Raw genomic sequence first — 23,106 nt, 5'->3', positions numbered from 1 at the left:
CCAGGAGCCGGGACTGGTCCCACCGGGATGCAGGATGCTGTTCCAGGAGCCGGGACTGGTCCCACCGGGATGCAGGATGCTGTTCTAGGAGCCAGGACTGGTCCCACCGGGATGCAGGATGCTGTGTCAGGAGCCAGGACTGGGCTCACTGGGATGCAGGATGCTGTTCCAGGAGCCAGGACTGGGCTCACTGGGATGCAGGATGCTGTGTCAGGAGCCAGGTCTGGTCCCACCGGGATGCAGGATGCTGTGTCAGGAGCAGGGACTGGTCCCACCGGGATGCAGGATGCTGTTCTAGGAGCCGGGACTGGTCCCACCGGGATGCAGGATGCTGTGTCAGGAGCCAGGACTGGGCTCACTGGGATGCAGGATGCTGTTCTAGGAGCAGGGACTGGTCCCACCGGGATGCAGGATGCTGTCCAGGAGCCGGGACTGGTCCCACCGGGATGCAGGATGCTGTTCTAGGAGCAGGGACTGGTCCCACCGGGATGCAGGATGCTGTTTCAGGAGCAGGGACTGGTCCCACCGGGATGCAGGATGCTGTCCAGGAGCCGGGACCGAGACAAAGAGCGTCGGCTCCCGCGGCCCCCGGCAGCTGGCGCGGGGGGAATAATCCCACAAAAGTCCTGCTCCGGGGGGCTCAGGAGGTGAGGGACACGCCGCCGAGCCCCCGCCGCCCCTGCCCCACTATTGACTGCCTAAACAGTTCTTTGGTGATTACAATGTAAATATAGCTTTTCATGGAGTAAAGGCCTTTTATGGGATCCACACACACTTAACCACTTAACCCCGGCGACAAAAAGAGCAGTGAATGAGCTGTTTAGAGGCTGCTCGTGCAGAAAAGCGGGGCCTGAATAGGATTTGGGGATCTCTGTGTATCAATTGCTATGCTCTGGGGGCCCTCAATGGGGCTTCAGCGTTCGAGCATGTGCCAAAGGGCTCCGTGGGTAGGGATGGGGTGTCAAAAAAAAAAAAAAAAAAAAAGAAAAAAAAAGAAAAAAAAAGGAGAAGAAAAAAAGCAGCTGCTTCTCTTTAATAAAACAATGATTTATTCATAGCAACTTGGGGAACGGGTAGGGGGACACAAGGACGTGCCAAATTGATGCTCATCCTGCTCCACACTCCAGAGAGGCTGAAGGGATGAGCCTGCCTGGGGAGCAGGAGGAGTGGAAACTCCTGGTGCAGTCCACAGGGACCCCAGAGCAGCCCAGGTGGCAGAACCTGGTCCCACTGAAGCCCCAGCCAGGTGATGAGGGTGTCCCTGCAGCTCCACTTCTTCATCTCAAATACTTTTGGGGTGCATATGAGCTGGGGGCAGTTGGGGACACCTCTCTGCATTTCCTTTGCCATAGGGGCACATTTGCAGTTGGTGTCACCCCCACCCCAGGTGCAGCAGTGGGGCCATGCAGGGGCTGACATGAGGCTCAGCCTGAGATCCCCCATGCTCAGGGGAAGAATTTTGGGAAACCCATGCCCAGGATTGAGCATTTTGGGCTGGGAGCAGAGGACAGTGCCCAGGGCAAAAGTCCTGGGTGCAGGCACTCCTGAAGAGCCACTTGGCACCTGTGGCAGGAAAGTGGCATCTGAGGGACACTGGTGAGTCCTGTCCCCACCTCGGGCCAGAAATGGGATCACACCCAAACCCCGCAGGGCTGATGAGGCACAGCCCCAGTCTGGCCACAGCCCTATTTTTAGGCCTGTGCAGATGGAAGGATGAAAGCAGAGGGGGAGGCAGGGCAGGAATGGGAATGAAAGACAAACAAACGCCAAGCAGATGTTGGGAGCAAGGCTCTTCCCCTTGCAGGATGTGCGTGTGGCTCCCGGCTACAGCGGCTCACCAGCCCCGACCCCAGAGCTGGGGGACCCTGGGGGACCCTGGGGGAGCAGGGCAGAGCACAGCAGTGTCCCCTCCTGGCTGTGGGATCGTGCTGGCCAGGGGGACACCATCAGCCCCACGCCCTCAATAGCGACCCTGGCAAAATGTGCGTGAGGATTTTGCTGTAAGGTCCTGCACTTTGAGTTAAAAACACCCCGTGGCCACTGTGGCACAGCTCTTGGGATGGAGCTGTGGATTTAGGGAGTGGATCCAATGCCTGGCTCACCTGCCAGCCCACCAGCCTCACCTCAGACTGGGGTCATCACCAGCACAATGGGATTTGGTTTGCCATCTCCAGTGTCCATTCAAGCTGGAGACTCCAGCAGTGTCGGACAAACCCCAGCCCTCAAGACTTGAGTTGGGTACCAGACCCAGCTCCTCCAGCCCTGCCTTTGTCCCTGCAGATGTTCAGGGGTCTTTGCCAACCACCTAATGCCACCTGATTTTCCCTTCCTTCCTTTTCTTTTCCCTTTGCAGCACAGGGGATGGATGGAACTTTGTGGGTCAGGCTGGGGGCTGGCTGCAGTCACACCTCAGGAGATGTTTTCATACTTTGGAGCTCAAGTCATCCCAGCTCCAAAGATCACACAAATCTCAGCAAAGGACACCAAAACCAGCCCAGTGCTGCCTGTGAGCTCATCCCGGATGCCTCACTTGGAGATTTGCACTGTGAGCATTGCCCTCACATCCTGCAAAATGGGGACCACATGGAAGGTTTAATTGCCTGTTGATTTAATTATCTTCTTACAGCAGTGGCTGGGTGGGTTGGTGCTGCCTTTGGTTGGACTGTCTGTGCTGGCACTGGCAGAGCTGGGATGATGAGATGGGAGATGTCTTGGATGCCAAAACCTCTCTGTGAGTCTTTGTTTGGGGGGTTGGTGAGAGAAGCTCCTTGAGACACCTTGAGGAACCCCAACACTGCCAGCCAGGGGGCTCAGGGTGTGTCACTGAGCCCCAGCAATGTCCCTTTCCAGCACAGTGCCAGCCTGGAGCTGCAACTGGGAAAAAGCCAGCCTGAGTCACAGCTCCTGAACTTCACATTCCCAGGCACAACTGGGCCCCTCTGCCTTATCCAGGCTCACTGAGGAGCAGGAGGAAGGAAGGAAAAGCTATTTTTTCTGTAAGCTGGTGGTTATTTGGGAAAGGTTGAGGGTTTCTTTCAGGCTTCATGTAAAGTAGGAATGTGGAAATGCCACCTCTGGAGCCTGAGCTGCCAGAAAGGTGGCATTAGAGCCTTCGTGGTTAATTATTCTCCCTGCACAGAAATGAGTGTCTGTGAAGTGGCAGCTGGAAATTGGGCAGGCAGGAAGGTGCTGCAGGGCTGGCCTGTGTCCCCTTCCAGCTGGGACCTCGGGGCTGAGCCTGGCCTGGCACAGCAGCAACATGCCAGGATGGAGTGGGACCTCTGTGCAGCATCCCCATGGCAAAGGTGAGGGTGGAATAGCACAGGTGGCTTTTAGGGTGTGAGGACACACATGAACATGTGTCCCCTTGGATCCTGATCCCCCATGGCCACGTGCACAAACACCATCAAATATTGAAAATCAATGGGCCACTGCAAGGGAAGCAGCACAGAGCATGTTGCATGAAAACAGCCCTGAGGAGCAGAGAAAAATATTAGCTAAAAATAAAATTAATCTCTTGCAAAGCTATAAGATTTGCTGATCCCCCTCCCCCCCACACCCTGCAATCTTTTATGTCGTTTTCTTTAATTACAGCTAGTTTAGATCTCTGCTGCCTGGAGAAGCAGAGCTGGAGTCAGCCCTAAATTTGGCTTCTGGATGATACAAGAGAAAATAACAACCCCCAGGGACTGAACATCTGTCTGCACAGAGCACGCGCAGCGCTGGAATTAATATTAATGACTAATAGTTAATAGAGAATGAAACTTTTGCTTTACAGGTCACCCACTAAACCCTGCAGGTCCCACAGAGCTGTTTTCTGTGCCACGAGCTTGTCTGGACTCTGCACAGCCAGGAGCACCCCAGGATGGCACAGGGAAGGTCAGTGATGGGGTCTGCTCCAGGCTCAGCTCTTGGGAATGCAGCAGCAATCAGCAACAGAGGGCTCTTGCTTTTATTAAATTTCTTTTTCATTTCTGTATTTCTTGTATTATCAATTCCCTTTCAGCTATCCCTGCTGCTCTCCATCTCCTGTTTTTCCTTTTCCAACAAGAAAACCCAAAGGAGACAAAACCAGATACCAAAACTGTCACCTGCTCTGCTCCCAAACTCAACTTAAACATTTATTTAGACCCAAAAATCCACCCCATCCATCCCTGGGGAAGATGCACCAGTCAATGAGCAGAATGAAAGCTAGGGAAGGTAAATAATTGTGACATGGCTGCTCTGGAAGACACCCCCATGGGTGCCTGGGGGTCTTTTTGTCCTTTAACCCTCATAATGGGTCTGGGACAACTGATTAGAGGCCCAGGACAGATGAGGTGCAGAGCTCACATGGTGGGTGCTCACCAAACCTGCTCCACGTTGCCTTTCATGTGTCCATTCCAACATAATTTTTCACATGTTGGAAATACAGATGATTTTAGCCTGGGTCCATCTGGTTTCCCAAATAACCTGTCTATTTGATAAATAACATAAATTAAATTAGACAAGACAAACAAATAGTTTTTTTTCTCTCCCCTTTTCAGTCTCTTGGCAAAAAAGGGGAAAGAAAACATAATTCAGTGAGTGCCTTGAGCCCCGAGGAGCCGCACGGCGGCGGGAGCTGGGATTATAAACGTGTCTGCAATGTCAACCTTCTCCATGCACCTAGGGCTGCTCCTCCCTCTGCTTTTAAGGCCTTTTTTAAAATTTCTCCATTATCATTTGTGTTCCCAAAAGCTCATTCTCTCTGCAAACTCAGCAGATAACGTTGTGTATTAGCAGCGCTGCTCTTATCGAGGCTCCCATGGTGCAGTCAAGGATCAGGAACTCAGCCCAGGGGGTTTATTGTTCCTGGCCCCTGTGTGGGAAAGGGAAACTGAGGCACAGAGAGGTGTTATTAGTAGAGTTACCCAACTCAGATTAAAATCTCAGGCTGCAGCCACTTTTGCACAAAAGTCAAACCCAAACGTCACCTATCACAACTCTCAGCTGTAAGTCTTCTGAGTTATTCCAAGGCAGAAAAAAGGGAGGAACTGGAATCAGCTGTTCCTTCAGCCCAGAATAGCCCTGCAAACATCAGAATCACTGAGGTTGGAAAAGACCTCCAGGATCACCAGGCCCAACCTTTGAGCAGCTTCTGCTCAGGCTGAGCTGCAGCAGTGCCTGGATGCAGGACCCTCATCCTCCCCCCTCACCACCCTGAGCCATTCCCTCCTTCACAAACCACTCTTGGCACTTCCAGCACCAGCAGGATTTTTTTCCCCCTTAGCACAGCAGCCTCATGTCTCTGCCAGGAGGGGGGAGCTGAATCAATACCTGCAAATGAGAAGGCAAAGCTGAGTTAATGTGTCAGACAGGAGCAGGAGGGCAGCTCTGGGAAAGCTGGAGCCTGGGGATGGATGGGAGCAGGGCAGAGCAGGGATGGGAGCACAGGTGAGGGTCAGGTCCAAGCCCCCAGCTCTGAAAATGATCTGGCACAATGAGAGCAGCATGGCTCAACTCTCCCATTGATATTCCAACTCTCACAGAACCCATCCCTGGCCTCCTCCCTGGCATGGAATATGTTCCCAGGCAAGGAATTTTTAGGGTGCAGCACAGAGCTTCCAGCAGCAACTCACAAACCTTGAACTATTGCAAAGTTGTAGTGAGGGAGATGCAGCCAGAAACCTTCCCCTTCCATGTATTTCAATTTATAAGCTTTTCAGGCTCAATGGTACTTTTTTACCCTTGGCTCTGGAGCAAGGAAAATGTATTTTAAAGGGAAAATTCTACAGGGAAAGCAAAATAAAAGCCATAATTATGGCTAGTAGCATGTGCTGAGGAGAAGCCAGGAAACCACCAGGACTCAGCCAACCCTCTAAAGGTGCTCTTCAAGCTACCACTTTCTAATGCAAAAATGTAGCAATTATAGGTCTCTATAAATTTAATCCCTTGCAATGCAAGAGCATGGAAAACTGCAAGAATTTCCCCTGGAGTCAAGACACAGTTTAAGCTTTAATGATTTTGCCTTGCCCTGTGCCAGAGCAAGACATTCTCTTGCTGCACTCTAGTGGCAGTGGGAACAAAATTCAGAAAAAAATGCCCAAGTTTGGAGCTTGAATGTTTTACCCAACAAATCTGTGCTGAATCAGGACAACTTTTATATCAGTGAAATACTGATAAAGAATTAAGTGGGCGTTCAGAAATCTTTTAGTTATGTGGTCCTTCAAGAAAAGTCTGATAACAAAGGAGGAAAGGTCATTCTTCTTCCCTAAACCTCCCATCCCAAATCCAGGTACACTAATCATTAAATTTGCTGCAGTGAACTGAAATAGACACTTCTAAAGACAAGCATAAAGAAAGTTCTGTCTAGGAAATAAAAAATCCAAAACTACTGAAGCAGGAAAAAACATATTCTTCAGGCCAAGAATTTTATGCAAACCAAGCAGAAGGCTTGAGGAGTTGAAAATCCACACTCCAATAAACACAAGGGACTGTTTTTGTTGTATTCCAATATTATTGCAGCTGTTCCTAGTGAAGGGTTGAGTTGTGGCAACAAAAAAAAAAAAAAAAAAAAAAAAAAAAAAAAAAAAAAAAAGACAGCAATGAAAAAATAAGACATAGCCAGAAATAAAAAACATTGGGTGAAAAAAAACACCAAGACACGTATACAACTGAGAGAAATCCTATAAATGAATTCTAACTGCCTGCAAAAATTAAAAACATTTTTTATTGTGAAGTTGCACTTCGATTAGTACCGTAATTCTTTATAACATACTGTACAATAAAATATTTTACACACAGCACACTGGGAGTGTGCTCAGGATGTTACAAAATTTACAGCTCAGACACTTCTCAGGTTTGAGACATCCAGTTCCAGAGATGCTCAGTCTTAGAGCAGGACCCTCTGGCACCATCATCTGCTCTGCAACACATTCAACTTGTGAGCAGAAACATCAGGAATGCTGGACACTCTGCCTCAAGTTTCTTATAAATTCCCTCATTCTAGAGCAGCCCTTTCCTTACTGGCTGCTCAGCAATGGATGGTTTCTCTTGGATGAGTGCAGCTTCCATGAAAATAACAGAATGGATGGTTTAAGATAGCCTGAAGTTAGGCAAACCAGAGCAATCCCAGCAATTTCCACCACCAATGCAAATAAACCCCCCCAAACATTTTCCTCTCCCACACGTTACTCACATTCTTCCCTCTCCACATACACATTCATCTGCAAGTTTAAGGACATCAACAGTAATAAAAACTTGGAAAGAAACCCTTCTCATATTGCCTCAGAAGAGACTGGGACCTTTTCCACAAAGCAAATATTTCAAGGATAAATTAGAGCTTCTTAAAAGGCAAAGCTTAATAAATGTTTAACATTAAAGAAAATACAACACTGGAGGGAGCCACAGCTAAAACTTTGTGCTGCAAGTGTAAACAAGTGTCCTGCCATGGCCAACACTGCTTCATTTTCTCCCAGAGCTGCAGAAATTCCTCCTTTATTGTGCTTTCAGCTACACGAGGTATTTCCTTGTCCCACCAATGGCATTTCCAGGTGGAACTGATACCTCTGCAGCTCTTCTGAGGACAGCCCACAGCAGTGGAAGTTTCCTTAATGCTTGGGAAAGACCAAGTCAGCATTTCATTCCAAACCAGGAATGGATTTTGTGCTCCCATTTGTCAAAAACTGAAATAAAAAGCACAAAACCACTGCCTGGAAATTACTGGAACTTGTCAATGAGGTGGCACCCATTTGTTTCCCTGCCTGGTGACTTCTGGCAGATTGGCAAAATAAACTGCAGCTGGCAAAGAGGAGATAGAACCTTTGGCTCCAAACAGGAATCTTCAGCTCTCCAAGTACTGGAAAATGCTTCGACTTTGACTGGTTTCCTCTGAGCTTTCCACCCTGGGCCTCTTTGCTGCTGATGTTATCACTGCAGGAGGGCCTCTCTTCTTCACCTAAGGGCAGTCAAATACATTAAAATACACAACATGTCCAAAAAAAAAAAAAGAGAAAAAAAGTTTAAATTCTCAGTTATGAGATAAATATTTGATGTGAGAGCACATAGGGAACATTTAAGACAGTGCTCTTAACTGCTTGGCAGATTTCAGTGCCTCTATATTTAAATAATCTCCACAATTGGCAGCACCTGCTACCCAAATCTTTACCTGAGGCTTTGATTTCTCCTTTGCCTCTTCACTCTTCTCTGGTGAAAGTGTATGAAAGACAAAATTCCTTGAATTTCGAGGGGCATTTGGATTAAGATCTGACATTGCTGCCAGCTTCTGAAGGACAGCTTTAGGTCTGTTCAAGAGTGACCCATTTTTAATCTGAAAGGCAAAGAAAAGCTGCATTAAACACTCTGAGGAAATAAGGCAAGTTGCTTAGTAAGTTAGTCTTCATAGAAAATCTACTCTTTACTCACATGTTACAACAACACAAACCAGGAGTGCCCAGAATTCAGGGGCAGCTGACTTGGCTGTGGTGGGAAATGCCATTTTTGAGGATTGGTACCCACCTGGATGTCACCAGCAGGTCTGAAGGCTTCAAACGGGTTCCTGGGTAACAGAGCTGTGTCTTGTACCACCACTGCTGGGGTGGCTGGCAAAGACATGGGGTAAAGATTAGTTTTTTGAACTCTTTCTCTTCTTTTCTCATCACTTCAATAAAAAATCAAGCTCACCTTTCTTCTGCAGGGACTTGGCAGTCACTTTTTTGGCCAGCTTCATGAATTCACTGTTTCCAGCAATGTCTTCCTCCTCCTCCTCCTCCTGCTCTTTATTTTTTTCCTTCTGTAGAAGAGAGAAGACAATTGAAAAAATTCATATTACAAATGGCCATTCCATTCAGTATTTTAAGTAATTATTTTCTTTATGTAAATCCATTTTTGTTTACTTTCTACTGTAAGAGGTTATTGCAATTTCTTAGATACTTCATCATCCTTGTTTGATTAATGAACAGCATCACATTCAGCTGAGAAATCTGACCTTACACTGAAGTTTAACTTGAGGAATAAACAATTTCACATCCAGCAATTAAACAGAGACTGAGTAAGCCTCTCTAGCAGCTCACCAGTACCTGCTCACGAAGCCACTGCTCTCGCTCAAATCGCTCCTTCCTCCACTTCACCTCTGTCTCAAACTCTTCATTCTCCTCCTCATTATCTGAATCTCTCTGAAACAAGTCCATCTGTGAAGCAAAATCTAGGCAACAAAACAAGGTAGTCAGCTATTAATTTTGAAAATGGGGGCCAGCAAAAAACACCTAAAAACCCCAATCAAACAAACAAGGCAAAAAAACCCCCAACTAACCCAAAACCCAGAATCATGTCCTGGCAATTTATTCCTGAAATACTTTAACGAGGACCACTAAGTGCTACTTCACACAAGCTCTGTTTTGAACCTTTCTCCCCCTCTATTATCTCTGGATCATAGGTCACCTATGTTTTTCCATCTGAACTTCCTGGTCCTGCCTGGGCCGTCGCTGTGCAGGTCCCCATCCAGCAGGTACCTCTCCTGGTACAGGCGCAGCTGGCGCTTGTCATCGTCCAGCATCGCCTTCCTGCCAGCACAGGAGACAGCCACAGGTTAGTCCAGGTTCTATCCCAGAGCCAGGGGACAGAACACACCCAAAGAGCTACTGCTAATGGCACTGACATGTGGAATTTCTGTATTTGGTTTCCCAATTCTGCTTCGTTTGGCAGCTCCTCATCGATAATCTCTTCTTCGTATTCGTTCAGGTCTTCACCGTCGTACTCATCCTCGCTTCCCACGTCACTCCCTGACAGCTCTGCCTCCTCTTCCATGAAATCTTGCAGTTTTCTATGAAAAAAAAAAAAGTTGAAAGAGTTCAGTTTGGGAGCATAATAGCTATCACACCAATCTTCTGAAAGCAAGGTTTATCTTTTGACATAAAATGACCACATTTCCTAAGGGTACATTGGAATTTCTCATGTCATTTTTGCAAAGACCAAGCCTTGAGTTCTTGCTCATTTACACACATAGCCTGATATCATGAACCACCCCAAATCACTGTCATCCACCAGATTCCAAAGATGATGGCAATAACTGCCAGCTCTGTGTTTTACATGCTAGAACAAATAAGATCTTAAGACATGAGGAATGACAACAATATGCTTGCATCCCTTTTTTTGGTCAAAAAAAAAAAATTGCACTGCTTTTATCATGGCTTTTTGATTTCCATCCATAATGAAAATTATAATGAAATCATCTATAACCCACAAGCAACACAGTTATATTAATGCAACATGATAGCTCCAAAGCAAAAAAACAGACCACATAAACATCTGCTGGAGAAGGAATAATTCCAGACTAAATTTCTAGTGCTATTAATATTCTATTCTCTCTGGTAATTAAGATTTTTAAAAATAATTACAGTTTTTTCTTCAAGCCTGGTCTATGTCTCAGCAGTTCTTCTTCATCACTAATTTCTGCTTCTTCATCAGCACTATCTTCACCTTTTTCATCCTGTCAAAGAGCAAGTTTTCAGAAATCAGAAATTTCTGAGAGTGGATTGCTTTGTGACAGATTTTGCTGTTCTTCAATTAACAACACACTCAAACACCAGGCATATTTCAGAGGATTTGCATTTTTCACTGTATCATTATATTAAAGAGATCTTTTAAATCATCCAAAGTTTGCTCTGAAAACCATTTCAGTAACTTGTTGTGGAAGTTGTGGTACTTTGTACTGATGGATATATTAAAAACCCAGGAAGAAAAAAGGAATTATCCATTTTATCCAGAAGCTGCCTAGCTACATCAGTTCACACCTCTTCACTTGCAAAGGCCTCATCATCTGTTAAAAGCTGAAAACCACCAAGTTCTTCTTGTTCCTCTTCTTCTTCCTCTTCCCTAGGGAAAACAAATGGGAGAAAGGCATTTTCATTCTACCTCCAGTAAAGCAAGGCAAAATTTCAATGTCCACATCAGCTGCTATGATGCAATTCTCTGTGAGTGCTCAGAGATACAATCTGCCAGCAGCATTTAGCTATAAATGCCCCAAATCCCCATTAGAGTTGATGTTTTAAGACTTCATGTCTTCACTTGCAGAAATCATGGGACAAGCACCAATTTCCAAATTTTTCCCCCTTCTCAAATTCCTCTTGGATCCCCTTAACATTCCCACTTACTAAGCCTCACTATCCCTTTGTCAGGCAGCCACACACTTTCCAATTTAGTCAATAAAAACTCCAAGTATCCAACTTTACATTTGGTTACAGCAGTTTGGCAACAGCCCAGAACAGACTCCAAAATTCCCACTTCTAATCATCTTTTCTCAGTTTAATGAAAGTTCTTAACTGTTTCTTTCACTATCAGTGAAAAGACAAAGTATTTCCCTTCACGGTAGCTGTGGGAAACAGTTTGTGCTGCCAATTAGAGAGCAATTGCTGAGCAATTTGCAATGTTCTTCACCTCCAAAACAAAGCACACTTTCACTGACAGCAAATAACACTTCTAAGAGTGAAACAAGACAGTTGCCAGAATTAACTTCTGTAAATTTTGGGAAAGCAATGCTAACCTGTCTGTGTGAAAAGAGCCTGAACAGAGCTCCAGAGCCTCTGCCATTGGATCTTCTATGTCACTGTCTTTTTCTGCCTTGGAAGACACTGAAGAAGCCCAAGTTGGAGAACCTGCTACAGAAAGCAATAAGATGACAACTTATTTCTGCTCTTAAAGTGTCAGACCCTAGAAATAAAACTGCATATGCTCCCAACAAAGACAATTCCACATGCAGCTTCAGTGCCCAGACCTGAAGTTACCTCAGCTAAAAATTTCTAAGTAAAGTAACCAGCAAAGCTGAAAAGAGAATTCAGGACATACTCTGAGACACAAATTTTCCTGAACAAAGATTGAGCAGTTCCTCCATGTTCTGCTTTTTGGTGCTGCTGGTGTTTGGCACGTGCTCAGCTTGGCTGCTGAACTGTCCAGAACACAGGTCCAGTAACTCATCCATGTTGGCATCCATGGCATTCTCATCCATGCTAGCCAGTGGCAGCTGATGCTTTGAGGACTGGTATTTATTCCTGTGATGTCCAACGTTCAAGAACCTGAAAGAAAGGCTGTAGTTAGAAAAATCTTGGTCTGCACATCCAATTTCTGTTAACAGGCACAAAACACCATCCTTTACACCCATCACTCACCCTTCTGCATCCAGCAGCTGGCTTTGAGTGTCATCTTCCACGGAAAATTGAAACCTTGACTCCCCAGCCCCTGGAAATAAACTCTTGGGCTCAGGAGAGGCATTATACAGGTCCTGGGAATCTTCTATGGGAAGAGAAGGCTCAGAGGTCTTTCCTGAGCTCTAGAAAAGGGAATACAAAAATACATAAGTTGTTTAGCAAGCCTAAATATAAATGTGAAAAGCACTAGAACAGACTTCAGAGAAAAGCTGTGGTTTCCCCATCCCTGAAATGTTCCTGGATGGGGTTTGGAGCACCCTGGGACAGTGAAGGTGTCCCTGCCCATGGCAGGGGATGGGCTGAGATGAGCTTTGAGGTTCCTTCCAACCCAAACCAATTCAAATTATGTCCAACACACCACAGGAACTCACTGACATCAGATGTTGTGTAGCCCATGGAAGCATTCTTAAAAACCATATTTATGATGCACATATTTTAGATATAAAAACCAGATTATAACATTTTTTTCTTTGATGCTTATATTATAACTATATTTATATTATAATATAAGTTTTATGTCACTTTTACCCATTCCAATGTGGACACACAGTTTGCTCTTCTGAAATCTTACTGCTACAAAGCATTTGTCTGGTTTGAAAAATCTGATTTGACAGACCTGACCATCAGGATAAAATACATTTATTTACTTCCCACTGTGTTAGTATAAGACACAACCAGGAGAATCTTACCTTGGAAGCAGAGCTGATAAAACTTGTTTTGAAGAATCCTGGGGAGGGTGACCTGAATCCCCCTGCTGCAGGTAAGAAGCTCCCTCCCCTTGAGGCCTGTTTGTTACAGGGCTGGTAGGATGGGATCATGGAGCCTATGAACTCAAAGCTGCTGTTGTGGCTGCTCTCCTTTGCCAGTGTTGGAAGAGAAAATGAATCATCATCCTCTGGAAATTGAAAAAAATAAAAAAATACTGCTTAACTTTTTTTGTGTGTTTAATCCAGTAAAACCTCAATATATTTCGCAACACTGCCACCTTGCTAAAAATTCATTTTGTGGTCATGATGGATTTCCTTCTCACAGAATGCATATTACACTTTTTTACTTATCTTATTGATTTCTGACATTTCATATTTCTTCCAGTATTGTTTTTCCCTCTAGTTTTTTCAATCCAAACCATTTTTTCATCAATCTAAACTTCTAAAATCATACTGTATAATTATATACAGGTGATGAAATAGCAGAAATACTGAATAAGAATCTTAAATAGAAACTTTTATATGTGCTAAGTTAAAAAAATAAAGCAATTATCTAGGGCAATAATTCTACTTTACCTAACTTGCTAGGTCCTTTGTCTACAGTTTCTTCCATTTCCAGTTTTTCATCAGGAAGAGAATATCTGCAATTCATAAAAGGTATTTGCTAATAAGTTTAGGATTAATTGCAAAAAAAACAAGGTAACAAAAATACTCATTAAAAAAAAAGCACTTTAAATAAAAAAAATCTATACACGCTGATCAAATTTTAAATTTCACAGTCACCATTTTTAAGGCTTGGATTATTTACCCCATTTTTGAGGAGCTGTCCTTAAAAAGCATCAATGTAGACTCTGTCGAAGGATGCTTCAGAACAGAATCACCATGTTCAGATTTCTCCAGCTTTTCTCCATCAATTGATTCTTTGTCAGTTTCTTTATCCCCATCTTCAGTGTGTTTCTCTTCTGTATCCTCATTATCTTCCTCTGCTTCATCAAGCAGAAATTCTGAATTCTAAAAAACATCCCCAAACACAGCAGATATTTAAAACTATTGTCATGGCAAACCCTGTCCAAGGTTTTGGACCTGTTTGGCCCTGCCATCAATGAGCCAAAGATTTATAAAAAGAGGAAGGGACATCACAATATTTTAAACATTTCCATTTGGTTTTAATAGTCTTTAGACAAATAAGGAAAATACTCACAAATTCAAGGTTAGACAATCCAAACCCTGAATATGCCAACTACAGCATTTTTTTAGCTTCTAGGAAGAATTCTTAGCAATTTCCACAATTAGTAGTGGATAAAAATCCCACTTCACTGGGGAGAGGGAGCAGAATGGAGAAGCTGATGAGGTTATGGAAAAATGTTGCATACAGACCTCATGATCACATTCTTCCTCCTCCTCCTCAGACTCATCTGTCATCTCTTCCTCCTCTTCCTCCTCCTCCTCCAGCATTTCCTCATTGTCCAGTTTAAACAGCGCTTGCCGCTTCTGGCGCTCCTCGGACCTGCGGAGCTTCATGGCCTCCTGCAGCTTGGCCTTCAGGGCCTGGAGCTTTTCACCTGCACAGAAAAACATCCAGGGAATGGTTTGGGTTGGAAAAGACCTTAAAGTTTACCCAGTTCCACCACTGCCATGGGCAGGGACACCTTCCACTAGACCAGGTTGTTCCAAGCCCTTTCCAACCTGGGCTCACACACTTCCAGGGATGGAGCAGCCACAGCATTTCATGGAAGCATGAAAAATCCAAGGAACCAGTCAAAGATCTGACTGAGGCAGTCCTACACAAGCTTATTTAAGTGATCTACCAATTCTGTTTTTATTAAAACAGTGCTATCCTTTAGGGGGAGCATACACAGTAATCTTACAGATGAAGATCCTTTCACATACATTGTAGGGCAGCATTGGGAAACAGAGCATGAGAGTGGAAAATAAAGACAAAAGTGTTTTCCAACTCAATCCTTGTCTCTTCTTCTCTCCTACCAACCTGGTTTTGTGTGGACTGTTTCCTCCAAGCTCTCTGCAGCCAAAACTGCTGGCACCACGTCTGCTCTCAGCTCCTCTTTCCCATCAGACGTCGTTTCCTTACGGATAATGTTCATGTTTACGGTCCGCTCCACTTTGGATTTTGATGTCTGGAAAGTGTGCTTCAAGAAACGTGCTTTCAGGGCTTCCAGTTCTTTAAATACATATTAATTAAATCAATGTGATAGCATCTAAAAGCACTGATTGTTAAAAGTTGTAGTAAGAGTAGGTCTTGAGCTTCTTTTGCCCCCAAAGTTTAGTTAAAAGCTAAGTTTAAAAAAGGATTGTTTAAAAGCTAAATCTTGAATACTAAAATATTATATTCAACTAATAATAAACCACCACAGAATATTTTTGCTGTAGCTTGTATTTAATTGATATTAGCTAATGTTAAATTATTTTACCATTGACTACCATTTGTTCACAAGATCTTAACTCACATCCAGTCCAGCCTCCCAGACAGCAGACAATTCTAAATTTCTGTTAATGTGTCTCAAAGAATCCACAGTAGTAAGCGAATGTACCTGACTGTTCCATCACCTAAATATTCCTGAATTTTCCAGCCAACTCCAGATTAACACTGCTAAGGACTACAAAACAAATGATACCTTTATTGGAATCAGCTTCCTCCAGGATTATGAAGGATTCTTTGTCAGAGCAGATTCTTGGCTGGATGGACAGGTCTATTCCCAGTTCACGAAGTTTATCCAGCTTGGATTTCCTCACTTTTTCAGGCTGTTCCACCAGTCCAGGCCCCACCTGTTGACTGTTTGTTTCACCTTGTACATCTGGTGCTGTTTCCCCTCTTTCCATGAGGGCATCTCCAGATGCTGGAGGAATTTCACTCTCCTTTTGCTCATCACAGTCAGTGCTCAGGCAGTTGGAGAGCTGCTGTTCCTCTGTGTTACCATCAGTTACAGTCTCTGTAACTGCATGACAATCCTCCCTGTCCTGCCTGGGCTGCTCAGCACCATCCTCTGGCAAGTTCTTCCCTTCAGCAGCAAGAGGCTCAGTCACAGAAGCATCAACATCTCTGCCCAGGTTAATTTCTGGTTCAGTAGCTGCTGATTGATCACTTTCCACTGGCCCATCTTTGCAACCCTTGCTCAAGTTGCCAGTGGCTGCAGATTCTTCATTTAGGGGCAGCTGGTATTTAGAGGACCTAACAAAGGCAGAAAGACATGGTTAGTGTGAAAGGGAGAGAAGGCTGAGGGCAAACTGAGGGGAAGAAATAATTTCCTAATTATTGTCATTAATGTGTAGGAAGAGGTGAAGGACAGAATCTGGAAAACTTCATCATGAGAACTTAAGGAAGTGTAAAAGCTTTGTACTGATTACAGTATGAAATTCCTGAGGGATTTTGTGACTTCTGTAGCTTCAGTATTTTACTACACATTACTCAGAGAAGACAAAGTCCAAACAAAATATTGGGGTTCAGCCTAAATCCCATTTAAGTAACTCTGCACCAGCAAGTTCCTTCATGTGAGTTACTCCTGGCCCTGATCATTTCAATACTATGACTCTGTCAGGAGAGCAGCATTGCCTGATGTTAGAAATTACATTCCCCTAATTTCCTACTTTTATGGGTTTAAAGGAGCCCAAGAAAGTCTGGTTATCCTCAAAAGAAAAGCTAGAGATGCTTAAAGTTTATGAAAAACTTGGATGAGGAAGGTTTAAGTCCTTACTTCAGCAGGGCCATGGCATTTCCTTGACATGCTGGTCGAGGTCTCCGCTTGTAGAAGTCATGAACACTTTTGGCCTCAGGCACATGATATGGGAGAGACACAGATGATTCTGCCAGAGAAAGATGGTGAGAAAAGATTTATAACGTCATTGGAGCTCTTTATTTGGTAACAAGTATCTTTCTTTTCATTAGTTACAAAAATAACTTTAAGAGGTCCTTCAATAAAAATGGCCTTGCACCCTTCAACCCTCAATAAGTCATGTTATGTCAAAGAAGGCCTTAACCTTCTGGGTAAATTATTTCAATTTCTCCTCTGAATTTCTGAACAGTTTATACCCCTTTATATGTAAAGAATTTAAGTTTTACCTCTAAGAAGTCGTTGGGTCTCACTGTGCAGTTGTTTAATGGCTTCTTTACTTAACCTTGCTGCTTTTCGCTCCTTAAGGGGAGAAAAAAAAGATTTCTGCAGTCAGGAAAAAAACACATGGGGCTCTTTCTCTACTTCTTAAATAGCTTATTTTTCCCTTTGAAATAGAAAGGAGTCAGAATAAAGCCTCCAAAACTACACTGAGCATACAAAACCATTTCAGTCACGACAAACAACAATACAGAGCTTTAAAAAGATGAAGACTTCACCTTCCTTTTTGGTTCCTTTAACACAGGCTCCTCATCCTCCTCATCAAATACATGTTTGTAGCCTTCATCATCAGGAAAACGTTCTTTATTCTATGGGGAATAAGAAGAAATTCAACAATTTCTATTGATATACTGGCTCTATCAAGGGCAAACACACCACAAATAACTGTACAGAAGCTCCTAGTCCAGCATTATCTTTTTAACTTTTTTAACAGGACAACATCCCTCCATCTTTAAAAGCAAAAACCAGAAGGCACACCTCACTTTTGCCACAGCAGTACAACTCCATCATGATCAAAGAGAGCTTTAGAACCTGCTCAGGTACAAATTCCTACTAAATCCAGTAAAAATGGAATCACTTAAGTTGCAAAAGACCTTAAAGACCATCCCATTCCAACCTCTGCCCTGGGCAGGGACACCTTCCACTATCCCAGGGGGCTCCAAGCCCTGTCCAACCTGATCTTGGACACTTCCAGGGATGGGGGAGCCACAGCTCCTCTGGACAACCTGTGCCAGGCCCTCTCCACCCTCACAGGGTACAATTGCTTCCCAACCTAAACCTATTCTCTATCAGTTTGAAAGAGAGTACATTTACAATAATTGTGTATCACAGTCAACTGTTACCTTGTATTGTTTTATTTTGTTTTTCACAGCTGCTCGTATGGATTCCAGAGACTCTTCATCCTCAAGGGGTTGATCATTCTCCTCTTCCAAGCCATTATCAAAGAGCTCCTTGTCATCCAGAAGACATCCACTGTCATTGAAAGGAAACCTCTCACCTCCATCCACCTGCTTCCAGAAGAATAAATTATTTGTGTGATTCTTTTCAGAAGTCCCTTTGGTTCTTTGACATTAATTTTAAATGGCATTAAATCACCAAGTGTTAGGTTTTGTACTTCTTTAAACTCCAAATTTAATGCAATTTAATTGAGATGAATCTGCAGACTTTACAGGTTAGACTTGTTCAATTTGGGATCCCTGTGGATCCCAAATCTGCTGCAGGAATGTGGACACAACACTGAAGCTTTGAAACAGAATAACCTCAAGCAATAATAAATTGAACTTAGTTGAGAAATTATCTGAAATTTTCTGTGAAAATACTCACCTCTGCCACAGGCTTCTTTTCTTTCCTCAGCTGTTTAATGGACTCCATTATTTTCTCCTTCCCCTTCCTTCTTCTGGATTTTGCTCCAGCTTCTTCTGCTGGCTCCTCCTCAACACTGTGTCTGTGTTTGCTGTGCTTTTTCCCAGATTTTCGGGGTCTCTTCTCTTCCAGCTCACCTTCAGGCAAGGCAGACTTGCTGCCTGTTTCAATGTTTTCAGTCTGGTCACCAGTGTTACTGTCATCACTGTCCAGCAGAGCTGGGCGGACCCCATGAGATTTCTTCTTCATTTCAGCAGCAAAATTTTCCTTTTCCTCCTCATTTTCTTTGTCTCCACCCAAAGCATCTTCCTGCACAGGTGAGTCTCCATCCTCCTCCTCCTCTTCACTCTCATTGTCCTGAAGCACCTTCTGGTTTTTTGCTTTTTTACGCACAAAAATTTCTTCTTCTGAATCTGGCAAAAGACGTGAAAATAAAAAAGGAGAGTGCCACAAGTTAATCAACAACCAAATTTACCTCTGTTAAATCTGACATGTCACCATCTACAGCAAATGAGCCTGAACTCCACTGTTCAAAATCCACTCCTCCCCAGAGAACAGTATTTAATTAACCCAAACTTATGTTAAAGGTTTTTAACCTTAAAAAAACCTGCAAAGCTGAAAACCCTTCACTGGTAGGGTATTGCCTTGAAATAGTAATAAAAATCACACTACATAGTTTAAACGAAACAGGAAAGTGAATAAATAACTAAGACACATCCCATGCAGAGTCTTTTTCTTTCTGTAGCTCAAAAAACACACTTCAGAGGTTTAAAGATGCCTGTCCACATTCTGAGCAACAACAAGAGTTTGAATTCCTACAGGTCAAGCAGTGACAACCTCCTGAGAGGTACTTATGAAATAAAAAATGCAGTAATTAATCAAATGTTACACACCTCCATCCTCGAAGGACGCTGTGCCTGTGCCAAGGGGACCAGGAGAGGCTGTCTCACAGCTGCCCTGGCCGCTGTCAGAGTCGCTGTCCAGGGCTTTCTGCAAGTCTGGGTTCAAATCCGCCAGTGGAATCTACAAAGCAAAATATGATTTTTCTTAATGGAGTAAATATTGTTTAAGTAGTCCTGACTGCCGGCATCCAAATTCATTCCATAACCTTGGCTAAGCCCTCACACACAATGAAATCCACATGCAGTCTCCTTATATTCTAACTATCAACGTTGATATTTACATATTTAGTAATATTTATTATTATTGCTGATATTTACCATATTTATCAATACAAATGACTATTCACATATAGGGTAGTATACGTGCGAGTTTGCACAGAAAAAGCACAGAATTGACATTGACTGGAGTGATTGTATTCAGACTGAACGACTTTTACTCGACATTAAATTTTTTATTTTTTATTCTGAGCCGTCACCAAAGGCCGAGCAGCCCTCCCGGCATGCACCGCGCCCGCGGAGACCGGCTGAGCGCGGCCTTCCCAGCGTGCCCCGCGGCCGCCAGGGCGGGCACGGAGCATGCTGGGAGCTGTAGTCCGCCAAAAGAGGCGAGCCCGGTGACGGCGCGGGACCGCCCGCGATCAAGGGCGGAGGGCAGGGGTGGCTGGTGGTTATTGGCACCGCCACCGGAAAAAGCACCGTGCAGGAAAGGTTACTGCAACAGCCGCCTCCCTCTCTCTCCCTCCCGGGCCTTCAACCACCCCACAGCCTGAGGAGCCGCAAGGCCGCAGGCAGCCGCGAACTGCCTTGGCCGTTAGCAGCCGGCCGGACATGCCGAACGGAGGGAAACGGCAGGACTCACCTCAACGGGGCCCTCCGTTGTTACCGGAACCGCCGCCATGGCCCGCCCGCGCTCCCGCCGCCGGGGGACCGCTTCGAGCCTTCGCGCGCTGCCCCGGCCCCGCCCCGGCCCGGCACCGTCCAATGGCTGCGCAGAACAGCCCCGCCAGCCCCGCCCCTTGCCGCCTTTTGGGCGGGGCTCCTTAGAACCCCGCCCCTTCCCATGGACCAATCGCGGCTCCCGCTCTCGGGCCTCCCGCGCGCTATTGCGCCGCCTGGCGGTGGGGGCGCTCCCTGCGGCCGGGCTGAGGCGGGACCGTGAGGGGCCTGAGGGACCGTGAGGGGACGTGAGGTGACATGAGGGGACGTGAGGGGACATGGGGGGCCGAGGGGGACGTGAGAGACCAAGAGGGTTCGTGAGGGACAGAGAGAGGTCGTGAGGGACCAAGAGGGTTTGTGAAGGAGCCAGGAGGGGACGTGAGGGTACATAGAGGGACGTGGGGGACTGAGAGGAATCGTGAGGGACCGTGAGGGGACATGGGGGGACATGAGAGGACATGGGGAGCCGAGGGGAATGTGAGGGACCAAGAGGGGACATGAGGGGACATGGGGAGCCGAGAGGGACGTGAGGGACCCAGAGGGGACATGAGGAGACATGGGGACCAAGAGGGTTCGTGAGGGACCGAGAGGGATCGTGAAGAGAAGTGAGGTGCCGTGAAGGGCCCGGGGATTTACAGCTCTGTCAATTATGGACATGGTGGGGACGGGGCTCTGCTGTCGAAACATTTCACATTGTTTCATGGGTTTAACAGAGCCTACAAAACGAAACGAAAGATCTTTCGTTCTGATCTCAGGGATAATGCTACATGTGTCTCCGTGTGAGCATGAGGGTGAGAGCGCAGGAGTGGAGCTCATGGATATTAGATACACAGCTATTACTATCAGCAGTGTCCTATTTACAGAATAAAATACATGCATTTTCCATTGGCTGCTGTACAGACATACTCTGAGCCAACTCCACTTATATTAGGTGAATGAAGGCTTGAACCTTTTGGGTAAATTCTTTCAATTTCTTTCAATTTCTCCTTTGAATTTCTGAATATTCCCTCTACATAGAGATGATTTAAGTTTTACCTCTCATAAGTCATCACATCTCATTATGTAGTTGTTTAATGACTTCTTTACTTAACCTTGCTGCTTAATGCTCCTTAAGGGAAGAAAGGCTTCTGAAGCCAGAAAAAATTTACTGAAAACACATAATTCAATGAAAAACTACTCAACAGATGCAAATGACTTCTTACTTCACAGATTTCACAGAATATTCTAAGTTGGAAGGGACCCACAAGGATCATCGAGTCCAGCTGGAAGGTGAATGGCCTGTACAGGGATATTCTAGTACAGAGACAATCCAAGTATGAAAATATTCTAGTTTATCCATTTTTTTAATATTTAGTTCTGTAGTTCTTTTATAAGTAGCTGGAGGGAGAGCCCTGAGCTGGCATGAGTGTCAGGGACCCTGTTCTGAAGTACAATTGGCTGTGTTTGGCACTTTTTTTCATCATTACAGTTACTTTGTAGAACATAGTGCTACAATAATACATTTCCTTCCAAGTCACCCAGTGGGAATCTGCTATCACAGAAAGCAAGCCTTGGGGGAAGGAAAAAAAAAAAATGTTTTGGGGAATTTGGTCAGTTTTCGGGGTGTTTGCTACCAGCTGTGGTTTTGTCAGGGACAAGGAGCGGATGATAGCTCACACAGAGCCAATAAGCCTGAGAACAGAGGAAGTGAGAAAAGCAAATGTCCATGAAACCCACCACAAACATCACTGTTCTGCTGTATTCTACTGCTGCAGGAGCTATAGTAATTAATTTAATAATCAGTGTTTAGTAACAGGGGGACAGATGCTGGCTGTGCACAAAAACACCTCCTCAGGGCTGTGCTCTCATTGCTGCGCCAGGATGAGAGTCAGAGTCAGCTGACAAGGAAAAGGTGGCAAAAAGATTGTCCTTATTAGGTAATTTCTGATCCTGGGTTGTTACTCATACCTGGCACACAGAGGCAGCCATGGAACAGGTGAAATGTTTGCCATTAAGGAGGTTCTAAATGTAACACAGACTTTTAGCTCTGGATCAAGCCCCATATTAAGACATTTCTGTTATAAATCTAGTATAGAAATCTGGTTTTTTACTCAACAACATACTCCTTCCCCAACTTGTAGCAGATGGGGTGTTTAGAAGGAAATCCTCAGAACTAATCCTGTCATAACTCTGATCTGTCATTCCCAAATCCAGTCTTGACCCTGGCTGTTTTCAATATAAGGGTGGGTTAGCATAGAGAAATAGGGTTCTGACTGCTGTGGCAGTTGGGATGTCTCAATATGTGTGTAACATATATCAAGTTAATTGAATTTATAATGCAGTGAGTAAAGGCTTTGGTTATCACACTCAATATCTTACAGGACTGAGCCTTTGTGTTGCAGATTTCTTGAGATAGAGACTGTATCTTTGGTGGGGTATTTTTAAAAGAACTATTTTTGTAGCCCTACATATATGTTTTTTTATATATAGATGTGCTGAATAATAGCATGGAAATGTAGCCAGACACTGTGGAGTTTGTTATTGGTCTGGTAGAACCAGTTTTTTCCTCAGGTGTTCATAAGCTGCTGTCAGGGAATGATGAGAGAATCTCAGATCTATATGAAAATCCAGGATTTAATTTCATTTTAAATTAGATCTTGATGTTTCACCTTGGAAAATATCAGCCCCACAGGTTAAAAAAGGCAAATAAAGTGGACTCAGCATTTATTATTTATAAAATGTTTTGACTTCTGATTTTCTTGTGAGTCAGCAGAGAGCTGTTGGTTAAACAGAACCCAGGGGATGCACAAGGGAGCACCTCGCTAAAATAGTGTAAACTGCTTAAAAAGGCAAAAAGTCCCTAGGCTCTTTATTTAATGGCACATGGCTGGAAGTGTTGTCTCTTTAGCAGAAGACAAATTTGTTGTGTGTG

General features: G+C 44.6%; 1 protein-coding gene across 3 annotated transcripts; it reads right to left on the bottom strand.

Annotated features, from left to right (window-relative positions):
* Positions 1-6,672: 6,672 nt before the first annotated feature.
* On the bottom strand, positions 6,673-20,213 carry CLSPN (claspin). Of its 3 annotated transcripts, none has more exons than XM_056508913.1 (25): positions 20,119-20,213; positions 19,251-19,380; positions 18,319-18,770; positions 17,838-18,005; positions 17,214-17,303; positions 16,944-17,016; positions 16,579-16,687; positions 15,502-16,055; positions 14,856-15,047; positions 14,246-14,430; positions 13,677-13,879; positions 13,445-13,509; positions 12,851-13,056; positions 12,123-12,283; positions 11,803-12,029; positions 11,501-11,615; positions 10,752-10,833; positions 10,356-10,447; positions 9,617-9,781; positions 9,400-9,521; positions 9,039-9,163; positions 8,644-8,752; positions 8,479-8,561; positions 8,129-8,290; positions 6,673-7,918 (listed from the first exon to the last, which is right to left on the bottom strand). In XM_056508913.1, exons 1-25 carry the CDS (start codon positions 20,155-20,157, stop codon positions 7,805-7,807), a joined length of 4,023 nt encoding a protein of 1,340 aa, XP_056364888.1. In that variant the 5' UTR covers positions 20,158-20,213; the 3' UTR covers positions 6,673-7,804. The 3 variants fall into 3 exon arrangements, with proteins under 3 accessions (XP_056364888.1, XP_056364890.1, XP_056364889.1); XM_056508915.1 differs by having other exon boundaries at positions 17,838-18,002; XM_056508914.1 differs by having other exon boundaries at positions 11,501-11,612; positions 20,119-20,201.
* Between the last annotated feature and the right edge of the window lie 2,893 nt (positions 20,214-23,106).

The sequence above is a fragment of the Oenanthe melanoleuca genome, chromosome 23, assembly GCF_029582105.1.
Source record: "Oenanthe melanoleuca isolate GR-GAL-2019-014 chromosome 23, OMel1.0, whole genome shotgun sequence".
NCBI lineage: Eukaryota > Metazoa > Chordata > Aves > Passeriformes > Muscicapidae > Oenanthe > Oenanthe melanoleuca.
The sequence above is the reverse complement of the archived record's forward strand: the minus strand, read 5'-3'. Positions and strand labels throughout refer to the sequence as shown.